The sequence below is a fragment of the Poecilia reticulata genome, linkage group LG14 (genome assembly GCF_000633615.1).
Source record: "Poecilia reticulata strain Guanapo linkage group LG14, Guppy_female_1.0+MT, whole genome shotgun sequence".
NCBI classification, from domain to species: Eukaryota; Metazoa; Chordata; class Actinopteri; order Cyprinodontiformes; family Poeciliidae; genus Poecilia; species Poecilia reticulata.
The window spans coordinates 19,400,541-19,424,636 of NC_024344.1; the positions used below are offsets into that span (position 1 = coordinate 19,400,541).

The following is a 24,096-nucleotide window of genomic DNA, read 5'->3' on the forward strand; positions in this document are numbered from 1 at the left end:
ACACACACACACACACACACACACACACACACAGTGTGTGGGTTTTAATAACCAGTGTTTCACCATATTGGTTAAATAAATACTCAGCAGGTTTCCTGCACAGCATTGAAATGTGTGGAATTTTTTTTTCCTTTTGATTTTCTGTGCCTGGCTTGGTGGGGGGGGGGGAAGAGAAAAGGAAACTCCTTTTTCCATAGATTTCTGTTTGAACAAGTCTTTTAGTTCCATGCTGAGAAAAAATGTTTCTGACAAAACCTCAAACTATGGTTCAATAAATCAAAGCAGATAACATCATAATTGTGTTCAGATCTTTAGTTTTTACTTTGTTTTCAAAGTTACATTTTCCTCTCATTTCGAGCTGTTACACTGAACTTCTGGCTTTTAAATTGGGTCTGGATTAGATGGTAAAACATTAAAATTATTGTTGTTTTGCAAATGTTTATAAGCAGAATAAGGGATTTGTACTAAGATAGTTTTATTTTAAAGACTCCGCAAAATATAGCTGGCATAGAAATGAAGACGGCTGCTGCAATTTGAGGCAATAATTCATGTCCCTCGATTAGCACCTTTTTTTTAGCCAAAGCAAAATAGATGTGATAGAAAATTGCAAAGTTTGTCATTTTTATTTTTATTTTTTTAACCATTAAACTTTCAGCGAATGTTATTTGCTGTCAGTAGATGAATATGAAGAGCACTGTAGTTAAGTCTAATGTTCATTTCTGTACATAAAAACATTCTGAAGCTAAAAGGCATTTCACTTCAATCATTTTTCAAAGAAAACCTTAGTTAACTTCTGAAATTTTTAATCGTTTTTTTAACCACCTTAATTAACAGCAATTAATGATTAATGCACATCCAGCTCCTCTCATGGTATATTTGAATTTTCCTTGTTTTCCCCAGTTTTGCTCATCATTCCAGAGTTTCTAGTTGGAAAACGGTGGATTTTCTCTTTGTTTTCGTTCCAGCTGCTGTTTGCAACACAAGCTGATAACAATGTGTTTCTCTCCACTGTTTGTCTTCAACACTAAAAAAATAATATACAGATATTTAACTGCACAATGGTCACTGGTGTCACAAATTCCAGACCATTATAACGTCTAATAAAAAGTGTGTATATGCAGCTTTCACTACACTCCGTATCCCCGGCAGCCATATTGGACACTAAAATTCAGGGCTGTTTGATGAGCCGTTTTAAATCTTACATTATTATTGATGAGGAAATATGAGTTTTCAGTTTTTAATTGGGCTGCAACTGAGGATGTGTTCAAATTATGAGAGCTGCATTCTTATATTTCACCTAGTTTTTAAAATTTTTTATTTTTCCCTCCTCCATCTAACATATCTTGTCCTTTCATCTGTCCTTCCTGTTCACCTGTTACACTTCCTCTCCAGTCAGCCCCCCCTCCCTCCGCCCTTCAGCCTGAGGCCCAGATGAGCCCCGCCCCTCCCTCTGACCAGGTTAAAGAGGCCGAGGCCCCTTGCCAGCGCACCGTAGAGGTGGCCATTCCTCACGTGGGCACCTTTGTCATTGAGTCAGAGGAGGGGGGTTATGATGACGAGGTAGCTGCAGCTCCATCTCGGCTTCTCTCCCGTCTCTTCCTGCTCGCAGACGTTAAAAGGCTGTTTAATGTGCCTCTTCTTCACGTGGCTATGTATGATTCTGAGCTGTACTTTGTTCTGCTGACTGACTCAGGACTTGGCATCAGGCTGAAAACTCGCACTGACACTAACACTAACCCTGCGTTGCCCTGTCCGCAAAGCCTTCACATGAAAAATCTCCACTTCAGCCAATCTGCGTTTTGGCTCTGTGGCAGGAAGCCGGTTGCCTCTCTGGGGGAGTGTTTTCATGTTGCTTTCTTCAGCTTTTATGTCTTGGAAGTCTTATTCTATCCTGGGCTGTTAAGTGTTCATTATTTATTTATTTTTCCTCCGCATTGATGCCGAGGTAAGACTGGTTATGTAAAGTAAACACACAGACACAAAGACGCTCGTTCCTCCTACAGCTACTGCTTGAATTGGTGTTGGTGCTTCAGGCTGGAGGTGCAAATCTTTCAGCGTCTAGTGATTCGATTCTGTCACAATTCGATACAGAAAAATTTTTCAATTCAGAAACCAGTTTTTCTATTCAAAAATTCCAGAGATTTTTTTAAAATTGTGACTAGAAAGATTAAAAGACGGTGTAAAGAAACATTTATTTAAAATTATTCTAGAAGATTTCCCATCAGTTTGTGTTAAAACAAAAATAGGTTTGTGCACCATTTTTTGTGCTTAGCTATCTGGCCCTTTCTTAGTCAAAAAGTATCAAATAATTTTTCTATGGCGGCCAGGGGGATACGTAATGCGATGCAATTTACTCGCAATCGGGAGCAGCAAAGACATGCAACTTAACTCATTTCAAAATAGGTTTTTGAGCATTTGAATTGATTCAGAATTCCCAGCAGTAGGTTTTGCAATTCTTTATAGAATCAATTTTGTTTTTGGAGACGGTGGCGACATTTCTTAAAGGCACAGGATTCTGTCTAGCTACAGAAAGAGCAAAAATAGGATTAATTTCAATTTGATTTCCGTGTTTGTTCCTCAGTCATTGATACGTACGTTAACCGATTGTTGTCGTTTGTCGTCAACACATAATGGTGTTGGTCTGATAAGATATTAACGACCAATATTGACTTCAATCTTGTTCCCGTTTGTTTTTCTGGAGCGTAGGAGGTTGATCATGTGATGCTTATTTTATCATGCGATAGTGATTTAGCGCCAGATTGTCGGGTGTTTAACTGAAGCAGAAAAGCAATGTCTGAGGATCAGGTCATTTTGCAATGTTGAAAGGATAAGGAAATGTATATAATATCGGTTAATATCAATTACCAGCCATAACATTAACATTAATATCGCCATCGGCACAAATTTTCATATCTCTGCATCCCTAAGTAATTAATATCCTTTGCTGAAGTTTGTACATTGATTCCAGTTTGTCACTTTGATGTCAATACAAAGAAATGTTACTACCTGGGGGCCAAATAAAGGATCATTTTGCACTAAAATTGTGCTTCAAACCAAATATGGATCTGGAGCATACAATACATAGTTTCTGCAGTGTAAACAAGGATCAGGACCATTCAGATGTATTCAGCAGCAGCCCCGAACAATTTCTATATTTGTGATTATTTTGAAAAAGTACTGTCTTTAGTGATCAATTACAGCAGAAGGGGAGGTTGCTGTGGATTCCTATGTCTTTTGCTCCAATTGTCTACTTTGGTGTGCCTCAAAAATAAAACATATTATTGGTCATGCATTAGCCTCCAACTAAATGGAAGATGAATAGAAAGGATGGTTGGTTGTTTTTTTTTCTTCTTCACTATTTAGTAGCTGGCTGAGTTGTCTGACTGTTTTCCTGTGTTAATTCATACCGCAGTAGAATGGGGTGTTTGGATGTTTAGAGAACTCGGACCGACTAAACCCTGTCAAATTCTAAAATCTGAACTGTAGAAAAGTCGAATTGATATAATGCTGAGAAAAAGCATCCAAGAAAAAATGCTCAGTACTCTCCCTCCACAAAACGTCCCCTTTAATTCAAAATGCTCCTTTCTAAGGTAGTTTTCTGGGTTGAATGTCCACCCTGAAATGATCAAAACGCTGTTAGAAGGAAAAAGCGAGGACTTTTCATGTGAATCAGTTTGAATGATCTGACTAGAGATCCCACACACGACACTGACTTTATGTTCTTAGTTTGTTTTTAAATCTCAGATTTTCTTTAACTCTCCTGCGGTCTTGAGACACAGGGTCAATAAGACCCCAAACGTCTTTTACACTCTGCGTGGTTCGGCAGGGTTGCACTGCGCTTTTACAAGTTTTTTCTTCTTTTGTGTGTGTGTGTGTGTGTGTGTGTGTGTGTGTGTGTGTGTGTGTGTGTGTGTGTGTGTGTGTGTGTGTGTGTGTGTGCGTGCGTGCGTGCGTGTTGTTCTGGAAACTGACGGTCTGATGGGAAAACCCCGCTACACCACCATCTTACTGTAACATTTGCCAAGCTCCTACTGAGTGTCACTCTGAGACAGCAGGAAGATTCAACCTTCATCCCACGTCAGTTGCCTCGGTTTTTACACACCATCCTTTTTGAGGAACGTGCATCCTGCCCCTGAACACACTGGCTGTGGTCCTTCCTCGTCACTAACCGTGCATGCGGTGCTGGCTAACCAATAGCATGTCCTAACTCCTGTAGGCTCTACTGCACTGCCTGAGAGCCATGAAACGTGTATATTTAATCATATTTCACTTGAATGATATTTTATTTAACATGGTTCCTGCTTTCTGGGTAGATAATGATGACCCCCAACATGCAGGGTATTATTATGGCCATTGGCAAATCCAGCAGCATATATGAAAAGAACGGGCCTGAGGCAGCCTTTTTTAAGGTACCATTTCTCCTTATACCTCTCTTCATTGCACTCTCTCTCACGTCATGCAACCATTCACCTCCTGTTTTATGATCGTTTCTGCATCACACAGTAAATTCATCGCAGTGACTTAAATCAAAATGTGGAACCGATAAAATGACTTATTCCACCCAGAGTCACGGAAGTCCAAAATTCAGCTTCTCAGAATATGGGAATATTACGTATGATCAATTTTTTTTTTTTTTTAGAAATTGAAATGCAGAAATATTGATCTATTGAAGTGTTTGATCAGCTTGACACTCCATTGGGTCTGATCCGTTGGGTCAGGAGTCTCAGTGCTTCATAGAGTTTCTCTGTGGGGTAAGGTCAGACAGGTTTGCTGTACATTGGGCAGTGTGGGCAGGTGCCAAGTCCTGCTGAGTGGGGAAAAAAAATCAATATCTGCATTGTGCTTGTCAGCATCATTTCCTGGTGGCCTTGATAAACTTGATTTCTAAAGGTGTTTTCACACCTCATAGTCCGGCAGACTAGGTTTGATTGGAGACCAAAATGTTAGCAAAACGGAGTGTCGTCAGATTTTAGCGGTTTTAGTCTTCTGTCTTTGATAAAATGCTGTTTCTCCTTCTAGCGCTGGACCTGCACGTTTGTTTTGGTTGTTTTTACCTAGAATCTCACGCGCTATCATCCACTTTCTGCTTTCGGAGCAGTTTCCGGTCCGCTTGGCATTTACATACATTCATTCAAACGGCACCGGCTTTCACTGCAACCAAAACCTCGGTTTGTCGGTGGGCCAGGGTTTTTTTCTTTTTTGGTCCGTTTAGTTGAAGCGGACGGAACAGAATCTGGTGTCAATGCACCCTGAATTAAACACATTTACTTTAATCTAAAATAAGGACTTCGAGCCAATCAGCAACAGTCTAGTTTCTCCTGAACTCGGGTAAGACTGTTCTAGTGTTGTGTGGTTCAGGAGTGGCTTGATGTAAGGATTACGACAGTCGGAGCTAAGGCTGCCATGTAAGCAATAAATTAATTGCATGATAAAGTAAATTGGGCTCAAAAATTTCCTTTTGCATGCTTGTTTTCCTCATGTTTCTTTCAACCAAATAAAATAAATGTTCCTTGACGATGGTCTCAAAATGACAATATTGTCATTTATTCCAATCATTTCTGGGACAATTTATTGTTCGGTAAAATTTATCATGAGTCCTTGTAGGGTGTCAGATTTCCTGCTGGATAGTTGCTAAGTCAGCAGCCTTCACCGTGATTTAAATAGGCCATGTTATCCGTTTCATCGATCCGACGAAATATTCTAATTCTGTAAGAAACTGAATTTTGAGGACAGCCGTTAGTCATAATGATTACAAAATATATCATTCTGTGTACGATTAATCTTTATATTAGTTTCACCTTTTGAATCTAATTCCTGAAATAGATTAGCTTCAAGATACCTTAATTTACTGAGATTCACCTAAACCATAAACCTCTCAACCCTTTAATGGAGATAAAATCCTTAATGTGAAACACACATTTATATTTAACAGCTTTTAAATGCAGACGTTTTGCTGATTTTACGTCTATATGGCATCAGAGTGAAAGGCTTCTGTGATTTTTGGGGGTGCACCGAGAAGCTGGCTCCAATCCCCTTACTTGTGGGAGATCTGCGATTGGTTGATTAGTCAATACTTAAAAGTGAAACAGATTTTTATCCACAATCTCCTCTACTGTCACAAAAGTCTGAAAATCAGCCACTGTTGCCTTTTGCTCTGCCATGAAAGATGGCATATGTGCAGTTAATTGTCACCCCGCTGTTGCCAACTTATCAACTCTTCAGACCAAACAAAAAAATCAGTATGGTCAGGCTTTGTAAAGATCTGTGATCGGCCAGAAAACTGCAATCGGTGCACCCCTAGTCATTTCCCAAATTGGGAGAGAAGCGGTGGGCCCCTGCTGTGTTGAGCTTGAACCCTGGACGTTCCTGTGCTTTGTCTCTGGTCAGGCCATCAAGCTGGAATACGCCCGTCTCCTGCGGTTTGCCCAGGAAGACACGCCGCCCGAGTTGGACTACAGGTTACACCACGTCATCGTTTACTTCATCCAAAACGAGGCGCCCAAAAAGATCCTGGAGAGGACTCTGCTCACACAGTTTGCTGACAGGAACCTCGCCTTTGATGAGAGGTACACAACTCTGTTCAGGTCCATGGATTCAAATCTTATTGCACTTCTCCAAAATCAGTACCGTGCAGAAGTATTCAGACCACTCTTGACTTTTCCATGCATTGTCACACTATAACCTCAAAGCTTAAATATACTTTGTGATGATGCTAAGCAGACAGATTAACACGCTGATAAAACGTAAGATACTTTCTGATGCCGAGCTTGGATAAAGAAGGAAGCTGGTAGATGCAGGTTTAATTTAATAGTTTTACCCAACATTGTGTTTTTGTTTCCGTCCTGCAGAGGGCAGCAAAGTCCTTAATTTCGCAGAGCACATGTAGTCCTTTTGATTTGTCAGCACAGGCCACATTTTCATGTTTACATGAACAGTTCTTCTACGAAGTAAAGCAATCTAGAAAAACATGTGTATAGAAATGTTTTATTTAAATGTTTTATTTTATTTTTTAAATGACTCACTCCCCCCCCCCCCCTTTTTTTTTATCTCTTGCATTGTTAAAGTCATTTGGGGGCGTTGTGCTTAGCTATCTCTTAAAAAGTTTTCCACTGTGCATGTTGGCCTCAATCCATATTCATGAGCACAAAATTGATTTCTCCCTTCTCCTCTATTTTGAGCAAGATAATTAGATTTATGCGTGCATGTGGCCTCAATAGGAGCCTCCGGAGGAGCGTTTCACTTCTCCTCTCAGCAGTTAAGAGTGATTCATTAGGCCGTGTTGGGGCCTTGGGGCAGCGCCGACCGTTTCATTTGGTATAGTACCTCGCCATGACTCAGCGTCTCGCTGCTCACACCGCTTCGTCTTCCTCTCACCCCCACCTCCCTCACAGATGTAAGAGCATTATGCAAGTGGCACGTGCTAAACTGGACCTGATTAAGCCTGAGGAGGTCAACATGGATGAATATGAGGTGAGAAGTGACTTTTTTTTTTTTTTAATCCCATCTCACCGTTTCACACTGCTTGAAATGAGAAAACAATTATTCCTGAATACCAGCCATTGAGTTGATACAAATGTATAATATACAACAAAATTTTTTTAAAGCACTTCATGTGCTGGATGTGCATGGAGTGATGTAGGAGACTTTCTGCCTGTTCCACTTGTTGTATGCCGAAGATTTTAAAGTCTGGATGAGTATGGAAAAATCAAAAATGAACAAATGGGGGAGAAAAAGTTTGTGTTCAATCTAATTCACTATCTACAGCTAAAACCTAGAATATCTGAAAAAACAAATGGCTTTTTACTTTGATTTAGTTTTGGTTTGCCACGTCACAGGTTTTTTTTTTTTTTTTTTGGTTAATTGTGGTTTTTGTGATCAAAGATACCCGGTCTAGATTTTTCTGTGTATTAAAGACTTTGTGATTTTAAGGATTAAAAAAAATTCTTAGTTATAATAACTATAAATTAATAACAATAGTACATACAAAAGAAATTAATGCAGACTAGTAAACAGAAATATTGATCTACAAAATAACCAATTAGAAAAGCAAAGAGAAACAATCGAATCTGAAAGAAAAAAATAAAATGCAAATTAAAACGGATACATTCCAAATACAAACATAACCAAGTGTCATCACAGCAAAATTAAATTGTTTAACTTTCTTTTCTCCTCTTGCTAGCTGTTTTTTATTCTTCCCTTTTTGCCAATATTACTCGTTTTGACCAATATGGAGTCACATGGATATTCTGGGAGCCTGATGCAGTGTTGGACATGCCACTTGGATCCTCCACTGTATTTTAAAAGAATATTTTCCGTAATTGTTTTCCACAAATCTAATTTGTTTGAACCTTTTCTTTTTCCTCCTTTGACAGATGTGGCACCAGGACTACAGGAACTTCCGAGAGACAACGGTGCTGATGGTGACTGGTTTGGAGCTGTTCCAGAAGTCAAAGTACGCTGAACTGCTCTCGGATTTCTCTCTGATTTCTTTGCAGTGAATCAAAAACCAAAGCCACTGAGTCGGATACAAGTCGGGGTTCAGTAACTGTCACCGTACACTTCCAAATTAAAACTCTAGACTCTAACATGGCATCTGCTTCAGTCCAAACTTGGAGAACATTTTGAAGTAATTGATAAAATATTAAAAACGGCTAGGATTTATTTTCTGAAACTGTATGGATGATTGATGAAATATTCTCGACACAGTTTGCAATCTCTTCTGTCTTTCTGCCTAGTCTTTCTTTTGTCTTTTGTTCTTTTTTTCCTCATTCTTTTGTTCTTCTTTTCTTTCCATCCTTCTTTTTATTAGTTTTTTTTGTTTCTTTGGTTTTTGTCTTTTTGCCTTTCTGCCTATTTTAGTTTGTTCTTTCTGTCATTCTTTTTGTCATTCCGTATTTTTTTTTCTCTTTAATTTTTCTTTTTCTTTTACTCTCCATTTTTTTCTTCTTGGTCTTTGGCCTTCTGTCTCTTTTCCATCCCATCTGGGGTTTTGTCAAGTTACAAATTTAAAGCCTGACCATTTTAAGCTTTTTTTAAAAATATGCTAGAAATAATTGTCACTATTTTGTATTTATTCTTACAAATTCTTTTAATAAAAAGTGCAGACAGTTCTTGAGTTTACCTGCTTTAGGACAGAATACAAACCAGAATGTAATGGGAACGTTGGAGTGCTGGGGTCAGCAAAGTGTCTCGTCCCAGCTTCTCCTGCAGGGGGCACCGTTTCACAGTCATTGCCTCTCCCAGTTTGATGGCAGTGCAGACTGGGGTCATTGAGTTCTTCGCTTGGATCTCTCTTTAGTTTCCAGCGTTTTCTCTGATCCAGCGTTGTTATCTGACCGGAGTATTTCTGTGTGTGTGTGTGTGTGTGTGTGTGTGTGTGTGTGTGTGTGTGTGTGTGTTCCTGTGCAGCTACGTGGAGGCCCTGATGTACCTCATCTACTCGTACCAGTACAACAGGGAGCTGCTGCTGAAAGGCCTGTACCGCGGACACGACGAGGAGCTGCTGGGTTATCACCGCAGAGAGTGTCTGCTGGTGAGACACTGTCGCTCCGTCCCGTTCGGAACATTACTGCAATCGAAGGACGTCATCTTCTCCCTGAAATCTGCGTGTCAAATAGTTCATACCTATGATCCCCGCCTCCTCTTTGTTACTCCCTTTCCTCCCTATTAGACCTCCGTCGCTAAAGTGACTCAGCAGAAACTAACAAAGCTGGATGTTTTCTCCTCCCTCCACCCCCTCAGCGATGAGCTTGGTTACTATAATCAGATTGCTTTCAGTGAGATATTGCTTTGGCTTGCTTCAAGCCCACAAAAGATTCCACAGAAAGTTTTTTTTTTTTAATCTGATACTGACTGATGAAAATCCTTTCAGCATCGTGATGTGAGCCTCTTTTCATTTCTCCCCCACAAAACGGCCTGCGCTCCGGTATTATTGGTCAGGGCCGGGTTTTTTTTTTTTTTTCCCTCAACCCGATCCATTCCGTCCTCAGAACCTCTTCTCTCTCTGTCTCTCCTTCTCTGCTGCTGCTGCACTCGGTAACCTTACACCAGCATTGTGCTCATAATGTAATCATTGTAGTGGGAATAGGAAGCAGGAGGCCCAGCAAGTGTAAACACATTACCATGAGACACAAGCGCGTCCTCAGCTAACCTCCGCCCCGGCCGGTCAGCTCAGATCCCCGGCCAGAACGCCGTCCATGCAGCTGTTTACCTTCACCTCTTGTTTTAATCGAAAACACAGCTAACGTTGACACAGTTAATGGACTTGGACGTTTTGCAAATCCAGCCCCGCAGCTCCCTATTCCAAACTGGCTCGCAGGAAGAAAAAAAAAAAAAAGAGAGAGAAAAAGAAAAGCGGGTCGTTCCTCGGAGAAGGAGGTCAGCGAGTTTGTGTGTGACGACAAGACGCTCCGGGGCCAAGAACGGAAAGAAAAAAAGAAGAAAAAAAAGCTTGTATCTGCATTCAGGCAAGGATTTCAAGACCCGCTTCAGACCCAAATCTAATAAAGGAAATGAAAAACATCTCGAGGAGGAGACAAAATAAAACGGGGCTCTGAGAGACGAGGAGGGAGAAAGAAAAAAACTGCGAACATTAACAAAGTGAATCAGCCTCGTTTTCTCCTTCGTTGTTCAGCTGCTTAAAGTTCAGATTTCATTTTTTTCTTGTACAACAATCGGATTTCACGTTTCTCTTTTCCATCGGTGACGTAAAGCCAGCACATTTAGAGCCTGTCGGTAATATTTAAAAAAGCTGTTTTGTTAAATGAATGATATGGCCACTCGGATTAGAGCCACAGCAATTAATCAGCGTAATCATCAACTAAAAACTGACGCCGGATTTAATTGTCCGCATGTTGTGAAGGACGGCGGCGTCTGCTGTGTCCCCGCCCCTGTTGTCTGCTAGCAGGCTTAATGCAGAGCTCTTCTGTGCTAGACTGACAAATGGAGACATTAAAGTGTTTTTTTCTCATTTCTTTTATTGAGTTCTAAACACAGCGACAAACTTTTGACCAATCCAACACTCTGCATGGAGCTCTGTAGCCCAGGTAGAGGTGCACTGATCGCAGACTACTGATCTTTGATAAGCCTGTCCTGCTGATTCCCATTTTGACCGATACTGAAGTCGTTCAGACGTGACCCGGAGAACCGTGGTTGATTTTTAGGCCTTTTCCGAAGTAGATGAGGTCAGTGGACGATATCGGCTGATCACCAATCTCCCAAAATTAAGGAAATTAGGGGCTAATTTCTTGATGCACCCCTGCTCTGCTTTATTGGCTCCATGTGTTTGCAACGTTCCTGAAGTGCTCAGGGCTTCATTTTCCAAAATGAGCTCAGTAAAAACCAAAATGACTCAATTAACACCACAAACAATTAAAATCATTTTGATCATGTCTGATGATTAACACATTTTGATTTATTTTAATTGCTTAAAATAAAGGTGTAAAAAAAAAAAATCTTGAGTCGTAGTTTACTGCTAAGATAACCAGAAGTCATATCCCTATTGAGAGACAGGCTGATTTTTATGGAGTACAGCAGCTGCTGCACATTGCTGGTCAGCTGGATGAACCTCTTCACTGTCACCCTTAAAACACTTGCATATTATCCAGAGGATCCATAAAGACGCCGGTGTCCTCAATGACAGTGAAGTTGGTTTGAAGAACACCACTAGCTTTCTTCTCGCTCCAAACAAATACAACCTCAGCTGCTCGGAAACCCATCTGGTTGCAGAAAAAAAAACAACAAAAAAAATGCATTCCCTCGTTCCGTGGAAACCGAAGGAGCGTCACCCGTCGCTCTCATTAAAGCAACTCTTTTTAAACTCCAGTCGGAGCCGGGTTGCATTCGAACCGTTTATCCACCCAGTTAAACTTTTGTGTTGAACTCATCGGCTTCTCTCCTCCCCGCAGAAACTGAACGAGCAAGCGGCTGCCATGTTCGAGTCCGGAGAGGAGCCGGAGGTGAGCACGGGCCTCGGCATCATGAACGAGCTGGTGGTGCCGTGCATCCCCCTGCTGCTGGCGCAGGAGGCCGAGAAGGACCTGCTCGCTGTGGAGGACATGAGGAACCGCTGGTGCTCCTACCTGGGCCAGGAGATGGAAGGTGAGCTCTCCAGGGAATGACTTCTGGAGGTCTGACTAGTCAGACGGCGGAGGTTGCAGATCCGGTTTCAGAACAAACGAGGCAAGCAAGATCAGGAGACGGGGATCAGACGTTTGGAGGTTTTGGATCAGCGTTGACGTACCGTGGCCCTCCTGTCCATCTGAAACACTTTCAGCTGTGCAGATTAACGCAGTGATTTGTAGGCTGTATCCGTCATGTGCACAGTTCTTGGACTTTTACCATCAGTTAGGATGATTTACAGTAAAACATCACAAAGGCTGTAAAAAAAAAAAAAAAAAAAAGCTACTCCACTTCAAAAAAGATTTAGATTCGATTTGTCATGTTACCTCCACGGACTTGAAAGTTTATTGCTGAGATGCTCCTGTTTAACACCACAGCACAACATGCTGCATAGTCGAGGTGAAAGGAGAACTTTAAAACTTGTTTAAACACAAAGTGTAACGTGAATTTGAACCCGCAGAATTAATCTGGGGTTTGTCTCAATCAACTGTAAAGTTTTTGCTGAAGCTGAGCGAGGTTTGGATGGAGAGCATCTTCTGACATCCGCTTTTAAGTTTTGCAAATGCCATTAATGATGTGTTCAGTAGCTGGATGGGTTCAGAGTTACGTTGTGACAACGTATTGTAGAGCTGTGCACCATGTGCGTATGTATCTATGGTAACTAATCGTATTTCTTATAACTTGAGCTAGTGGAAGCATGTAGATATTAGATAGGAGAGGTCCAAGGATTCAACCCTGGGGAACATCGCATGTGTTATTTTCCTTCTATTTCAGTTATTTTCCACTTACTGTTGGTTGATCACCAGGTGACTTTGATCTCACAATAAAGATTTGGTTATGAATTGAGAAAAATGGGGGGGAAAGTTCCAGAGATGTCTGTTTCTACAAGTCGTATAGACATCTCATTCACAGAAGCAAATGTTTGGGTGAAGATCCAGAAGCCACTTTGCTCTGGACCGTCGGTGGGAAAGTTTGGACTGAAGCGTCTGGAGTTTTTATCTGTCCCCAGAGAGCTGCTTGTCTGATTTCCTGTCCTTTGTTCATGAAAAGCAGAAGGCAGAGCATTATCACCCAGAGCAGTCCGGTCCAGTCCCACTGACCTCACCCGGCTTCCGCGTGGCAGAAATCCGCAAATGTTTAGCTCGCGATTTCAGCCCGATGTTTTGCTCACCGCCTTTTCCTTTCTGTCTCCCAGCCAACCTCCAGGAGAAGCTCACCGACTTCCTGCCCAAGCTGCTGGACTGCTCCACGGAGATCAAAAGCTTCCACGATCCCCCCAAGCTGCCCAGCTACTCCACCCTGGAGCTGTGCGAGCGCTTCGGCCGCATCATGGCCGCCGTCGGCCGGGCGCCCGGCGAGGGGAGATGAGCTCGGGCCGCGCCGCCTCTCCCCTCACGGACCTCCAGTCAACCCACGCCTTCCTTCTCAGCCCAGGGGTCGCCGCTCGCTTCTCGCCGTTATTCTTCTGTTACTCTTTATTATTATTTTTTTGCTGCTATAGGTTTTATCATCCTAAATATTATTTCCACACTTCTTTTTAAAGCAGAACAGTAGAGGAAGGATGAGGCGGGGAGGGATAACAGTATTGTGAGAAGAGTTGAAAGCAATCACATTGTGCTTCAGCTTTGCAACATAAGAAAAAAAATACAAGAAGCTTCGAGGTTTTTCATAGTTAATATTGTCGTTGCTGTTTGATTCAAGCTTCCCTAGCCACATTAATAATCCTTTCTGAAACCCCCCCTCCCCGCCCCTCTTTGTGGAATGAACCCTCCGGTTCTCTTGCCACCTGTTTGGTACAGTATTACCATGTTTTATTTTTCTAAGAAAGTAAGGAGGAGAGCCTTCAGATGTCTCCGAGGATCTCACATGGGTCTCATGTCTTTGTGAACTGTGCCAGAACGAGATGTTTTAAGTGCTGTGGTAGACGGCCGCAGGTTTCCTGTGGCTTGTTAATAATTTGAGAGAATAAAAATTTTATTTATGGCCCTTTTAGGCCAACTAAACGATTGTGTTTTGCCTCAATTTGATCTTTATTTTGCGTCCTTTGCCGTTGCTCGTTGTGGTCACAGACGTTTGGCAGGTAAGTAAAAGTTCTGATTGTATTTTCCTATAGGTTCTTCCAGAGGAGCAGTAGAGTTTTCTACAGCTGCTCATTAGAAGCAAGTTATTCACACAGAGAGAAACACAAATTTCAAAACGGCTTCTGGCACAAATAGTAAAAATGCAAAAATCATTTCAGCCAAGTTCAAATTTTAAGTCCATTGTTGGATTTCCATGAATGTAGAGCAACGGAGTCGGGCCAGGATTTTTGCTCAAGCTTTGATTTTCTATCACTTCAATCAGAATTCAATTACCTCTCCATCTTTTTCACGTTTTGTTGCGTTCCAACCACAAACTTCAACGGAAAGAAAAAGACGACTGAAAAAAAAGGCGGGGCTTGGTCCACTCAGGTGTTTTGCACAGCAGACTGGTTGCCACGGGAGACTAACCATAATCAAGGCAACACTCCAGGTATGATTTTGATGAGGGAATAACATTATCTAAAGCTCAAATAAGTAGATTTAACACAATACTGCCTCTTTAAGGGTTCTGCAGATTTCCCCAATAAAAGGAATATTTGTCAGGCGTTTATTGAAAATAAATGGCAACAAATTTAGTCAGTTTGGAGCAATAAAAGCAGAAATTAGATCATTCTGTTGGGAACTGGATAGATTTTGTCCTTGCAAAACGATGCAGAAAGTGTAGTCATTTACAAAATGCATTTTGATGAGATTTCAGTTTATAACCTTTCCTCCCAAATTGAAAATAAAAGTTGTACTGTGGGCCAAATTTGAGTCATTTTTGAAAGGCGTCAAGGGTCTGCAAATGGCCCCCGTGCCACACATTGAGCACCTAGGAAACGGGGGTCTTAACTATTGCTTTTAATACGCAATGTTTTTATTATAATTGTCTTTTCTGGAAATGCAACTTAAGCCTCAACAGCCAATCAGTTCCCCGTCCTTTCAGCGCCTCTCTCTCTCTCTCTCTCTCTCTCTCTCTCTCTCTCTCTCTCTCTCTCTCTCTCTCTCTCTCTCTCTCTCTCTCTCTCGTATATATGGAGGTTTTTCTGAAGCTTAAAGGAATTCACGCCGCCTCCGTTGGCTGATCTCTGTTTATCTGAGCATCTGCAGTCGGCGTGTCACCCGACACTCCCTCCCTGCGGTGGGCCGCATCTATCTGCAGATCAATAACCCACCGCTGTGTGATAGAATTTAACTGCCGCTATAAGATCCAGCCAGTAACATGAGGTGGAGATCTGTATGTTGTCCTCATTTCACCCTTGTTTAGAGAAAGAGGAGGAAAAAGAAAAGCTGGAGTCCTCATCTGCTGAGCTGTGCTTTTGGTTTGTGTGTAACCACCTTTGACTTTGCCCATGTGGAGAGATATGCATGTTTAAGTGGACATTATTGGCTTGCAAATGTATATGAGGCATTAATTATCTTTTTTGGGGGGGGGCTGTGGCGTCCCCTCATTTTGCTCATTATTTCTATTGACTTGACGTGGGGCACGAAGCAAGGCGCGGTGCTGATTATAGAGTGGAAACGGAGGCCGTTTAAATGATACTGATAGACTTGACTTAATGAGTGGTTTTGAACTGCTTTTCCAGCTACACCAAGAATTACCAACATATGGACCCATTTCATGACCTGCAGTTTTAACGGGGCAAACGCACAATCTGATTATGCATCGAACGGAGAGCGACGTGTGCCGATGTTTGAACCGCGACTCGACCAAGACGAGTTCGAATGTTCGTGCATGTCATCGTTGCTCCGTAAAGAACCATTTTCTAACTTATTCGGACTTTTTTCAATTCGCAGAAGAGACGAATTCAAGACGTGTTGGAGTTCAGAGTCTTTCTTCTGCTGAGAGGAATGCTGTGGCCACCGGTGCAGAGCTTTTCCAACAGTGGCAGCAGGTGGTTGTAAGAGCGCCTGCACATGTTGAGGTAACGACTTGTGGTTGATGCCTTTGTAAAAAAATAAAAATAAAAAAAAAGCCACTTTTGTCCAAGAACAAACTGAAATTCTGTCTAAGACCCAAGCTGAATGCTTCCTTGGAGACTGATGATAATCCTCCTATTAGTCTAATATTAAAAATATTCTTTTATGTTTTCTTCTTATACCATGTCTCCAAGTTCCTGCAGGTACCAACCCCAATTGTTAATAATAGGCTACAAAGGTGGTTTACTCTTTTTACCCCTTCAAAGATGACTTTTCTGGATTTAATGAAAACCTGGAAAGCTCTGAATAACAATTTAATGTAATTCCTTTGTTTTTTTGTTTGCTTTTAGCTAATAAACCCTTTAACTACAATGAACTACTTCAGTTTAATAAAAAAAAACTTTCCTTGTTCATCCCAAAGGGAAATTAGATGTCATAACTCATATCATCCAAGTATCTTCAAAGAGTCACTGTGGGCAGGAAGGAGCTCCAGTAGCAGTCACTCTTGGAACAAATCCAGAGAAACCTCTGAAGACGCTGTTACTGCATGACGGTCATGGCATGCTAACAGCTAAACTTCCAGGAAGGAAAGACAATATTCTACATTGATGTGTCCATCAGACATTGGCAAACTCTGCTAATTCGCCTCATTTGCTTTTGCTGCAATTCTATAGAACTGATCAGATTTTAGTCAAAGGAATGATGAGCTAGAGCAGTTAGTAATTCCAGGACATTGTCTGAAGACTGAACCAGATTGCGTATCATTAAATCCAGAAACGTGTGCAACAGTTTTTAAACTGTTGAAAATCTCTAGAGATTTTTCTTTTTTTTGGTTTGAATTTTGTCCCCCTGAGAGAACATTTTATAGAATCGCATATAACTGCAGCTACATCTCTGTGTGTGCAGGTTTGCTTCTTTACTGGCTTTGCACAACCCTAGACTGAAATTCTTTGCTCAGTCGTCTTTGCAAAATTAGCTCAAAGTGAGTCCGATTGGATAGAGAACATCTGTGAGTTGTAAATGGGGAGAAAACCCCCTGAAAAGCAGTTAATTTTCTGGGGGGTAAAACCCTCCATGTTACTAAACTGATCTTTATAGAAAACAGAATATATGTCTTTTATGTCTGGTCATTTTATCTTTGTTCCTAGTTTTAATGTTTTGGAAATAAATCAGGACTGAATCGGTTCCACTGCTGTGCCACAACAGATGATTTCAGATAATCTTTTCTTGTCTGTTCTTTTTCCTCCTAAAAAAGACATGACTTTCCAGCTGACTCAGCATTTCGTGTTTACACTTTCAGGCTGCGAAGCAAAAAAAAAAAAAAGCAAATAAACCTGCAGACATGCAGCGGGATCTTGGCCTTGTGCAGCTGCACTGCTGGCTCATTCAGACCAAAGACCCTCAAAAGCAAAAACCAATTCATGTTCAAACTGCCGAAAACTCGTAGCCGTCCTGTAAAAAAAAACCAAAAACCAAAAAAACCCCGGCATTCTTCACATTCACTTTTTCAACCTCTTTCTCCATGTGGGTCTTTAACGGCTCCCTGCACTGAATATCCGTCAACAATGACCTCTTTATAATGCGGTCTGAGAAAAGCTGATGGCAAAGAAGGGATTCCAAACCGCTGCTTGTTCGTTTAGCGTTTAAAGGCGCTTTCTGGGAGCCCTGCCCTGCTTGGCCTGTGTTTTATGCTCACATCAAAGTTGTTTGTGGAGAACAATACCATCTGGGCCTCGTGCCAGCCCAGCGGCTGGTGTTTCACAGCAACCGCTGCCACACAGGGGTGAGACGGGGTGAGAAACGTTGGTGGGAGAACGAGGGGACTGAGGCGAGGAGAGGGGATGGATGGGTGAGGGAGTCTCTCAAGGTGGCACTTCCATGGAAACGCAGTTGGGCCAAACACGGCTTCCATCGGTGGACGGACAATAAGAGCGGCCGCTTCATTACTGGAAGCCCAGGAGCCGCAGCTGAAAGTGCTGAGATGTGCTTCTTTAGGCTGTCAGTGGGAGCACCACTAATCACCATTTAGTGGTAATGACTGATGTTGAGCATAAATCTCTTCTCACGTGGTTGGATGTGTTGTGGCTGTTGGATCGGCTGCCCAGAGGGATAAGCAGAGCAGACTGCTGAGTTTATTTTTCATGGGAAACTTCTATCTTTGGTCTTGGGTTTAATGTGCTAATGAGCCATGCTTTTGCACTGGGAACGTGAAGATGTCCCTACAGTGATGCTTGAACTCGTCGAGTTTTTTTGTTTAGTCAGGCTGAGGTCTGTATTTTTCTTCTTCATCCGGTGTGTTTGCAGATTTGACGCTGGATTAAAACTCATTCTCCTGTAGCTTACTACAAGCTCAAGCCGACGACGGATACTCCTCTGGTGTAACGTAGAGCAGCTACAGATTTTATTAGGTGTGCGATGATAAATCGGCCCAATTTCTTTAACTCTGGTAGATTGGCCAATACTTCCATGAGAAACGGATCTTGTCTACCTCCACAAAGGACTGAAAATCAACCAGTGCCTCCTTTTGACCTGCCATGAGAGAGAAGGTCATGTCTGGATGTGATTTTGTTGCTTGATTTCCCAACTTTTCAGACAAAAAAAAAATCAGCAAGTCTGGCTTTTGAATTATCAGTTATCTGAAAACCCATTGAGGACTTCACCCAGAACCTGAAACGTGATTTGTGGCACCAAGTTGTCAGCAGGAGATTCTTTACGTCCTGTATGTCATGGGGCTAGGGGCTGAATGGATTGAACTGGTTTCCCCGGCACATCCTGAAGATGCCCAAATGGATCGAGATCTTCACCTTACTGTTGTTGCAGATTCAGCAGTACGCAACAACTCCTATGTGAGTGGTGAGTATCAAACTATTATCTACATGGATGGCAGAACACAAGCTTTTGCCAGAAGAATATAAAAACATTGCACATCATCACATTGGTGTATATCTCCAGCAGTCATTCGGTGAGAGGTGGGGTAGACTCTGGACAGGACAATCGCATCACACACACACGCACACACACACGTTTGCGTGGCTATCTTTGTGGGGACTTTCCATTGACTTCCATTCATTTCTACAGCCTTACCCTAACACCTAACCAAAACTCAATTCACACTTCATTCCTAAATCTAACCCCTGATCCAAAAACAGTGTTTCCCCTAGTGGGGACCAGGCTTCAGTCCCCACAGTGGGTCCCCACAGCTTGGTATGTGTCAGAAAAATGGTCCCCACAAGGTATTACAAATAAACTCACTCATACACTCATACCTAAGGACTATTTAGAGAGCCCAATTAACCCAACAGTGAATTTTTGTGACTGTGGGACAAAGCTGGAGTGCCTGGACTCACGAGCAGTGAGAACATGCAGACCTCATGAATAAAGACCCAATAAAAAGACCCTCCTGCTACCAACTGTGCCACTGTGCAGCCCAGCCCACTGCACCGGGATATCCACAAAGAAAACAAGAATCATAAGACCACTTTCTTGAGTTTTCCTTTTCACTGTCTCCACACGCATTCCATATAAGAGATTTCTGCAAAGTTAATGACCGGATGTAATCATCTGGGTTCTCTTAGAAACGCTGATGCCCATCGGCATGATGAACTGAACTTCACCGCATCACTGAATCCACGACTCCCTCACTGAGTCGTCACTGCTCCTTTTTGTTAAGTTTTGTTTTTAAGATGCAGGTTACTTTAATACCAATGCAGGTGACTAATTGTAAAGACCCAGCCTCATTATAACCAGTCAATCCCTTCATGTATGTCTCCTCTCTCAGCAGACAGTAGATTTAGAAAGAAACAGATACAAGCTGGATACATCTGACCCTGTAACCCTTTTTAATGACCCAGAATCTGCTTTCTATATCACAAAAGCCTGGTAACTGCCCCATGCCATCACTTCCAAGAAGTCGTCTTTTTCATAAAAATACTAAACTCCAGCGACAAAGTTATTTTCTTTGAGAGGCAGCCAACGAGGAATGAAGGGAAAATGAGGTGTGAAGGATGCAAAGCAGTAGCAGCAGTGGCAGTGCAAGAACTCTCACCAAAATCACTCCTGATGCGCAGCACTCAATTTTTCATTTAGGCCAGCTCTCAATCAGCAAAAGGAGTCTCTTGGCTCCCAGTCAGAGGAGAAGCGGACTGATGCATTCAATATATTTTAAATTCACTTCAAGCCAAGGCCGTAAATCATTACCTAAGGCCTTTCGGTTCACAGTTTTCTTCTTCAAATTGCCCTTCCTCCCACCACTTCATGGCACATATTACTGAGGAACTTACTGAGAGCATTGTTCCCCTTGCCAGCTCACTTGGCATATGTCGCCCTATTTCAAACCCTGCGGCTGCTACACAGGAGGAGTCAATAAGCAGCACTGAGGTTATTTATGAGGTTGTCCTTAAATAACCTTTTTATACACACAGTTTGACCAATGTGTCTGAAAGCATGGGTACTGTTGGCACCAACTAATAGGAAGTCGACTACATTATTAGACTACATATATATAAATAGAGTAATAATTATATAAATCATTTTATATATTATGTAAGCATAAAATCGTGTAGTCTTAGTAATTTATAGGCACAGTTCAGCTAATTTTTTGTTTAGCAATTTAGCTACTTTTGAAAATGTTTGCACACTTAGCTTTCCTTAAGCTAAGTTTTCAGTTGAATGAATATAGACATCTGTGTTCAGGTTTTGGTCATCGACTGAAAGCTTCATTTCCTCTTTTCTCGTTCCCTCTCTTCCCCATCTCTCGGTAGCATTTCAAACGAGACAAATTCACAAACAAAGTAAAACTTTGGAGAGTAGAGAGCAAAATTTGAACAGAAACAGAAACTCTTAAGGACATTATAGAACATGTAAGTTCTAATATAAATTGGTGCTCCAGGTTTGTAGTCTTTTAAGGGTATGTATCATTTGAACTGAAGCTAGCGCTTTATCGTTAGCTTCCATTAATAACGTTAGCGGAACTAATGTTTGAGAAATGATTTAAAGCTATGGTGAATTCACAGCTCAAGACGACGTGTGGTGATCCTTGCTTTGACCTTTAACTGGATTGGTCACGATGGAGGGTTGTTTGCTGAGTGACTTCCTGTCCCTTACTGATTCGAATGTCTCCAGGTTCTGTCCAATGATTTTCTGGCCATACTGATGAGTTTATTGAGTCTGCTGGCATCTCTTGGCAGTGATGCTGCTCCCTTGCAGCAGATCACAGTATAAAAGATGGCACCTGCCTGCCAGCTCAGACTGGGAGGACATCTCCAACATCTCACTGCTTACATTACAGAAATGAGGTCAGTGTGGTTGTTGTCTAGGCTGCTCAGCCAAGGACTTCTATAACTGCAAACTTCTTTGCAGAAAGTGAGATTTCTTTATCTGACCCCAACAAGTTGGTATGTTATTACATCAGCAGCACACATGCTACTTTACAGGGTGTTGGCAAACATGCACCTGCAGCATTGGATATGGAAAATGAAAACATGTTGGCACCAGTAAGCCGACGAATACATTATCGAGATCTTCTGCTGCTAACGGTAGTTAGAACAACATTTAGCAAATCCCAGAAGCTCTTCAACACACAAACTGGAGCAAAAATAAGTTGGTTAGGATGTTTTTCTAGGATCCGAGTTCCATTTTGGGATTGTTTTTGTATATGTGGGGTTGGGATTATAACACCATATTTGAAGAATTACATAATGATAAGACATAAGAATACCCTCTGTCCGTTCATATGAAAACAAAATGTTTTCTTTGTAAAAGATGAAGCACAAATTGAAAAAGACTGGGGAAAATCAGGTTAAAAAAATGTAAAACCCTGAGATTTAAAAGCCTCCACACTTTCCTTCAACTGTGGCTCTTAACAAAGATGAACAGAAATGGCACATAATTTCACCCACCTGTAGATAAGGTATTTACTCCTATTTGTGGCGCTGCAAGTCTCATTTCTGAGAGAGAGCCTGTCAACACATTAAGTAAGAAAGCGATGCATGTGGAGCACGTACAGCAGCGTACACACAGTGCAGATGAGACATGCTAGAGGTGTTGGGAGTGAAGGTGTCATCGGATATGATGAGTGCTAAGAAAAGCAAGGTGAGACATCCCTCTATGCCTCTGTCTATTTTAAACACAGGTGGCAGGATGCATGAAAGGCAGTCAGCTTCAGAAGAAATCAGCGTTTGTTTATGCTTTAAGTTGGCTTAAGTCTGAGCTGCAGAAACCTAAAATATGCATAATTGATTACCAATAACTTATTTCTTAAAGTATAATAGGAGACGGCTAGAATATATATTTAGCTCCAAAGAACTTCAGGAGATGATGGATCACTGAACTTGAAGACAGGACTTTAAAGTATTTGTTTGCCATTTGTTGTTTAAATATTTCTTCTAAGAATGAAGTTTTTTTTTAAATTTTTGTAAGCAGTCCTGGATAGTTGTATTTCAGACTTTTTTAAAAGGGTCCCTCTGAAACTTTTCACGGTTTCTGGGTTTTGCTACAATGGCGTATGAGAGCCTATTATAGATAGAAAAATAAGAGGAGGAGTAAATGTCTGCCATAAAACTCAGAAATGGTCCAGAAAAAAAAACAAGGAAATTTCTGAGCTCCAAAAGTTAAGTTTGCTAGAAAATACCTGACATTTTTTAGATTGAAATTGATTGATTTGAAAAAACTGGGACATTTTTTGGTTTGAAAACCCAAAATTTTGCTAGAAAAAATATAGAAATTTTAAGATTGATCTCAGAAATTTTCTAGAAATACATGAACATTTCTGAGTCTCAAAAGATGAGCATTTTCAACTTTTGAAAAAATTTCCACGTTTTTCTGAGATTAATTGATCCAAATGAATAAATATTTGAGTTTTTTTTCTTGCAAATTTAAAATTTTTTAATCTTATAAATTTCCAAAATTTTTTTTTTAATTTCTGAGATTAATCTCCAGATTTTTGACAAATTTATTCCCCACGATTTTATACCTATAATCAGTCTAATACACCGTCATATTTTGCCAAACATCGGGTGGATTTGTATTTTGTTTCAAATAGAAGCCTAATGTGCTAATGCTCAACCCCAACTTTTTTTAATTGCTGCAAATTGATTTGCAGCAATTGTCATGTAAAGTTATAGAAGTACTTGGCTGTACATCTTAACAGGCTGCAGGATCACTAACACTGACCTCATTTCTGTAATGTAAGCAGTGAGATGTTGGAGATGTCCTCCCAGTCTGAGCTGGCAGGCAGGTGCCATCTTTTATACTGTGATCTGCTGCAAGGGAGCAGCATCACTGCCAAGAGATGCCAGCAGACTCAATAAACTCATCAGTACGGCCAGAAAATCACTGGACAGAACCTGGAGACATTCGAATCAGTAAGGGACAGGAAGTCACTCAGCAAACAACTCTCCATCATGAACAATTCATCCCACAGGCTTCAAGGAAAACCAGTAGAGACAGCAGAGCTCTTTCTTCAACAGACACACACTGCTCTACTGTTGTAAAGAAGAAGAATGCTGTTGTTTACCAGCCCAAAGAGCTCAGAAAGCTATCAAGCTGTAAAGTATCCAATTTTGTGGCTGTAGAAGTGGTAATGCTGTAATGGTGTGGTTGCAGCATTGTTGCTGACCATTTCCAATTCCTTTATAACTGTGTGACAACAGTAACAGAGCACCTTGGGTATGTGGTGGAATTGGATATTAGCATCACGAATAAGCAGTCAACAAATTTTCAGTGACTGATTAATATGGATCACAATGTATAGCTTTAATAATTCTGAGTAGTTTTAAGCCCATAGGGGGAGGGGGGATCAGAACTGGCTAGTCCAATAGTAACAATAACAAGATGTCTCTAATTAAACGGTTAGCAAGTCTGTTGATTCTGACAAGTCATTCGCAAACCTGCTTTTCTATTAAAAAACTGTCTTGAGTTTTAAATATTAAAAAAAATGTTGGGTCAGTGACACAGAGACGGTGTCTAGCTGACACAACCAAAGATAGTTTAACTTGTC

General features: G+C 41.3%; 1 protein-coding gene across 5 annotated transcripts in view; it reads left to right on the forward strand.

Annotated features, from left to right (window-relative positions):
• The window catches only part of usp25 (ubiquitin specific peptidase 25), a 37,383-nt gene extending 23,260 nt beyond the window's left edge, over positions 1–14,123 (forward strand). For 3 of the 5 annotated variants that reach the window (XM_017308661.1, XM_017308662.1, XM_008428287.2), the window contains exons 19-26: positions 1,393–1,560; positions 4,314–4,409; positions 6,388–6,566; positions 7,392–7,470; positions 8,373–8,452; positions 9,409–9,532; positions 11,907–12,099; positions 13,316–14,123. In XM_017308661.1, coding sequence (XP_017164150.1) covers positions 1,393–1,560; positions 4,314–4,409; positions 6,388–6,566; positions 7,392–7,470; positions 8,373–8,452; positions 9,409–9,532; positions 11,907–12,099; positions 13,316–13,488 — 1,092 coding nt within the window. In that variant the 3' untranslated portion in view covers positions 13,489–14,123. The remainder of the gene's footprint in view (positions 1–1,392; positions 1,561–4,313; positions 4,410–6,387; positions 6,567–7,391; positions 7,471–8,372; positions 8,453–9,408; positions 9,533–11,906; positions 12,100–13,315) is intronic. The other 2 variants (XM_008428288.2, XM_008428289.2) reach the window with 2 other exon arrangements.
• Positions 14,124–24,096: the final 9,973 nt, after the last annotated feature.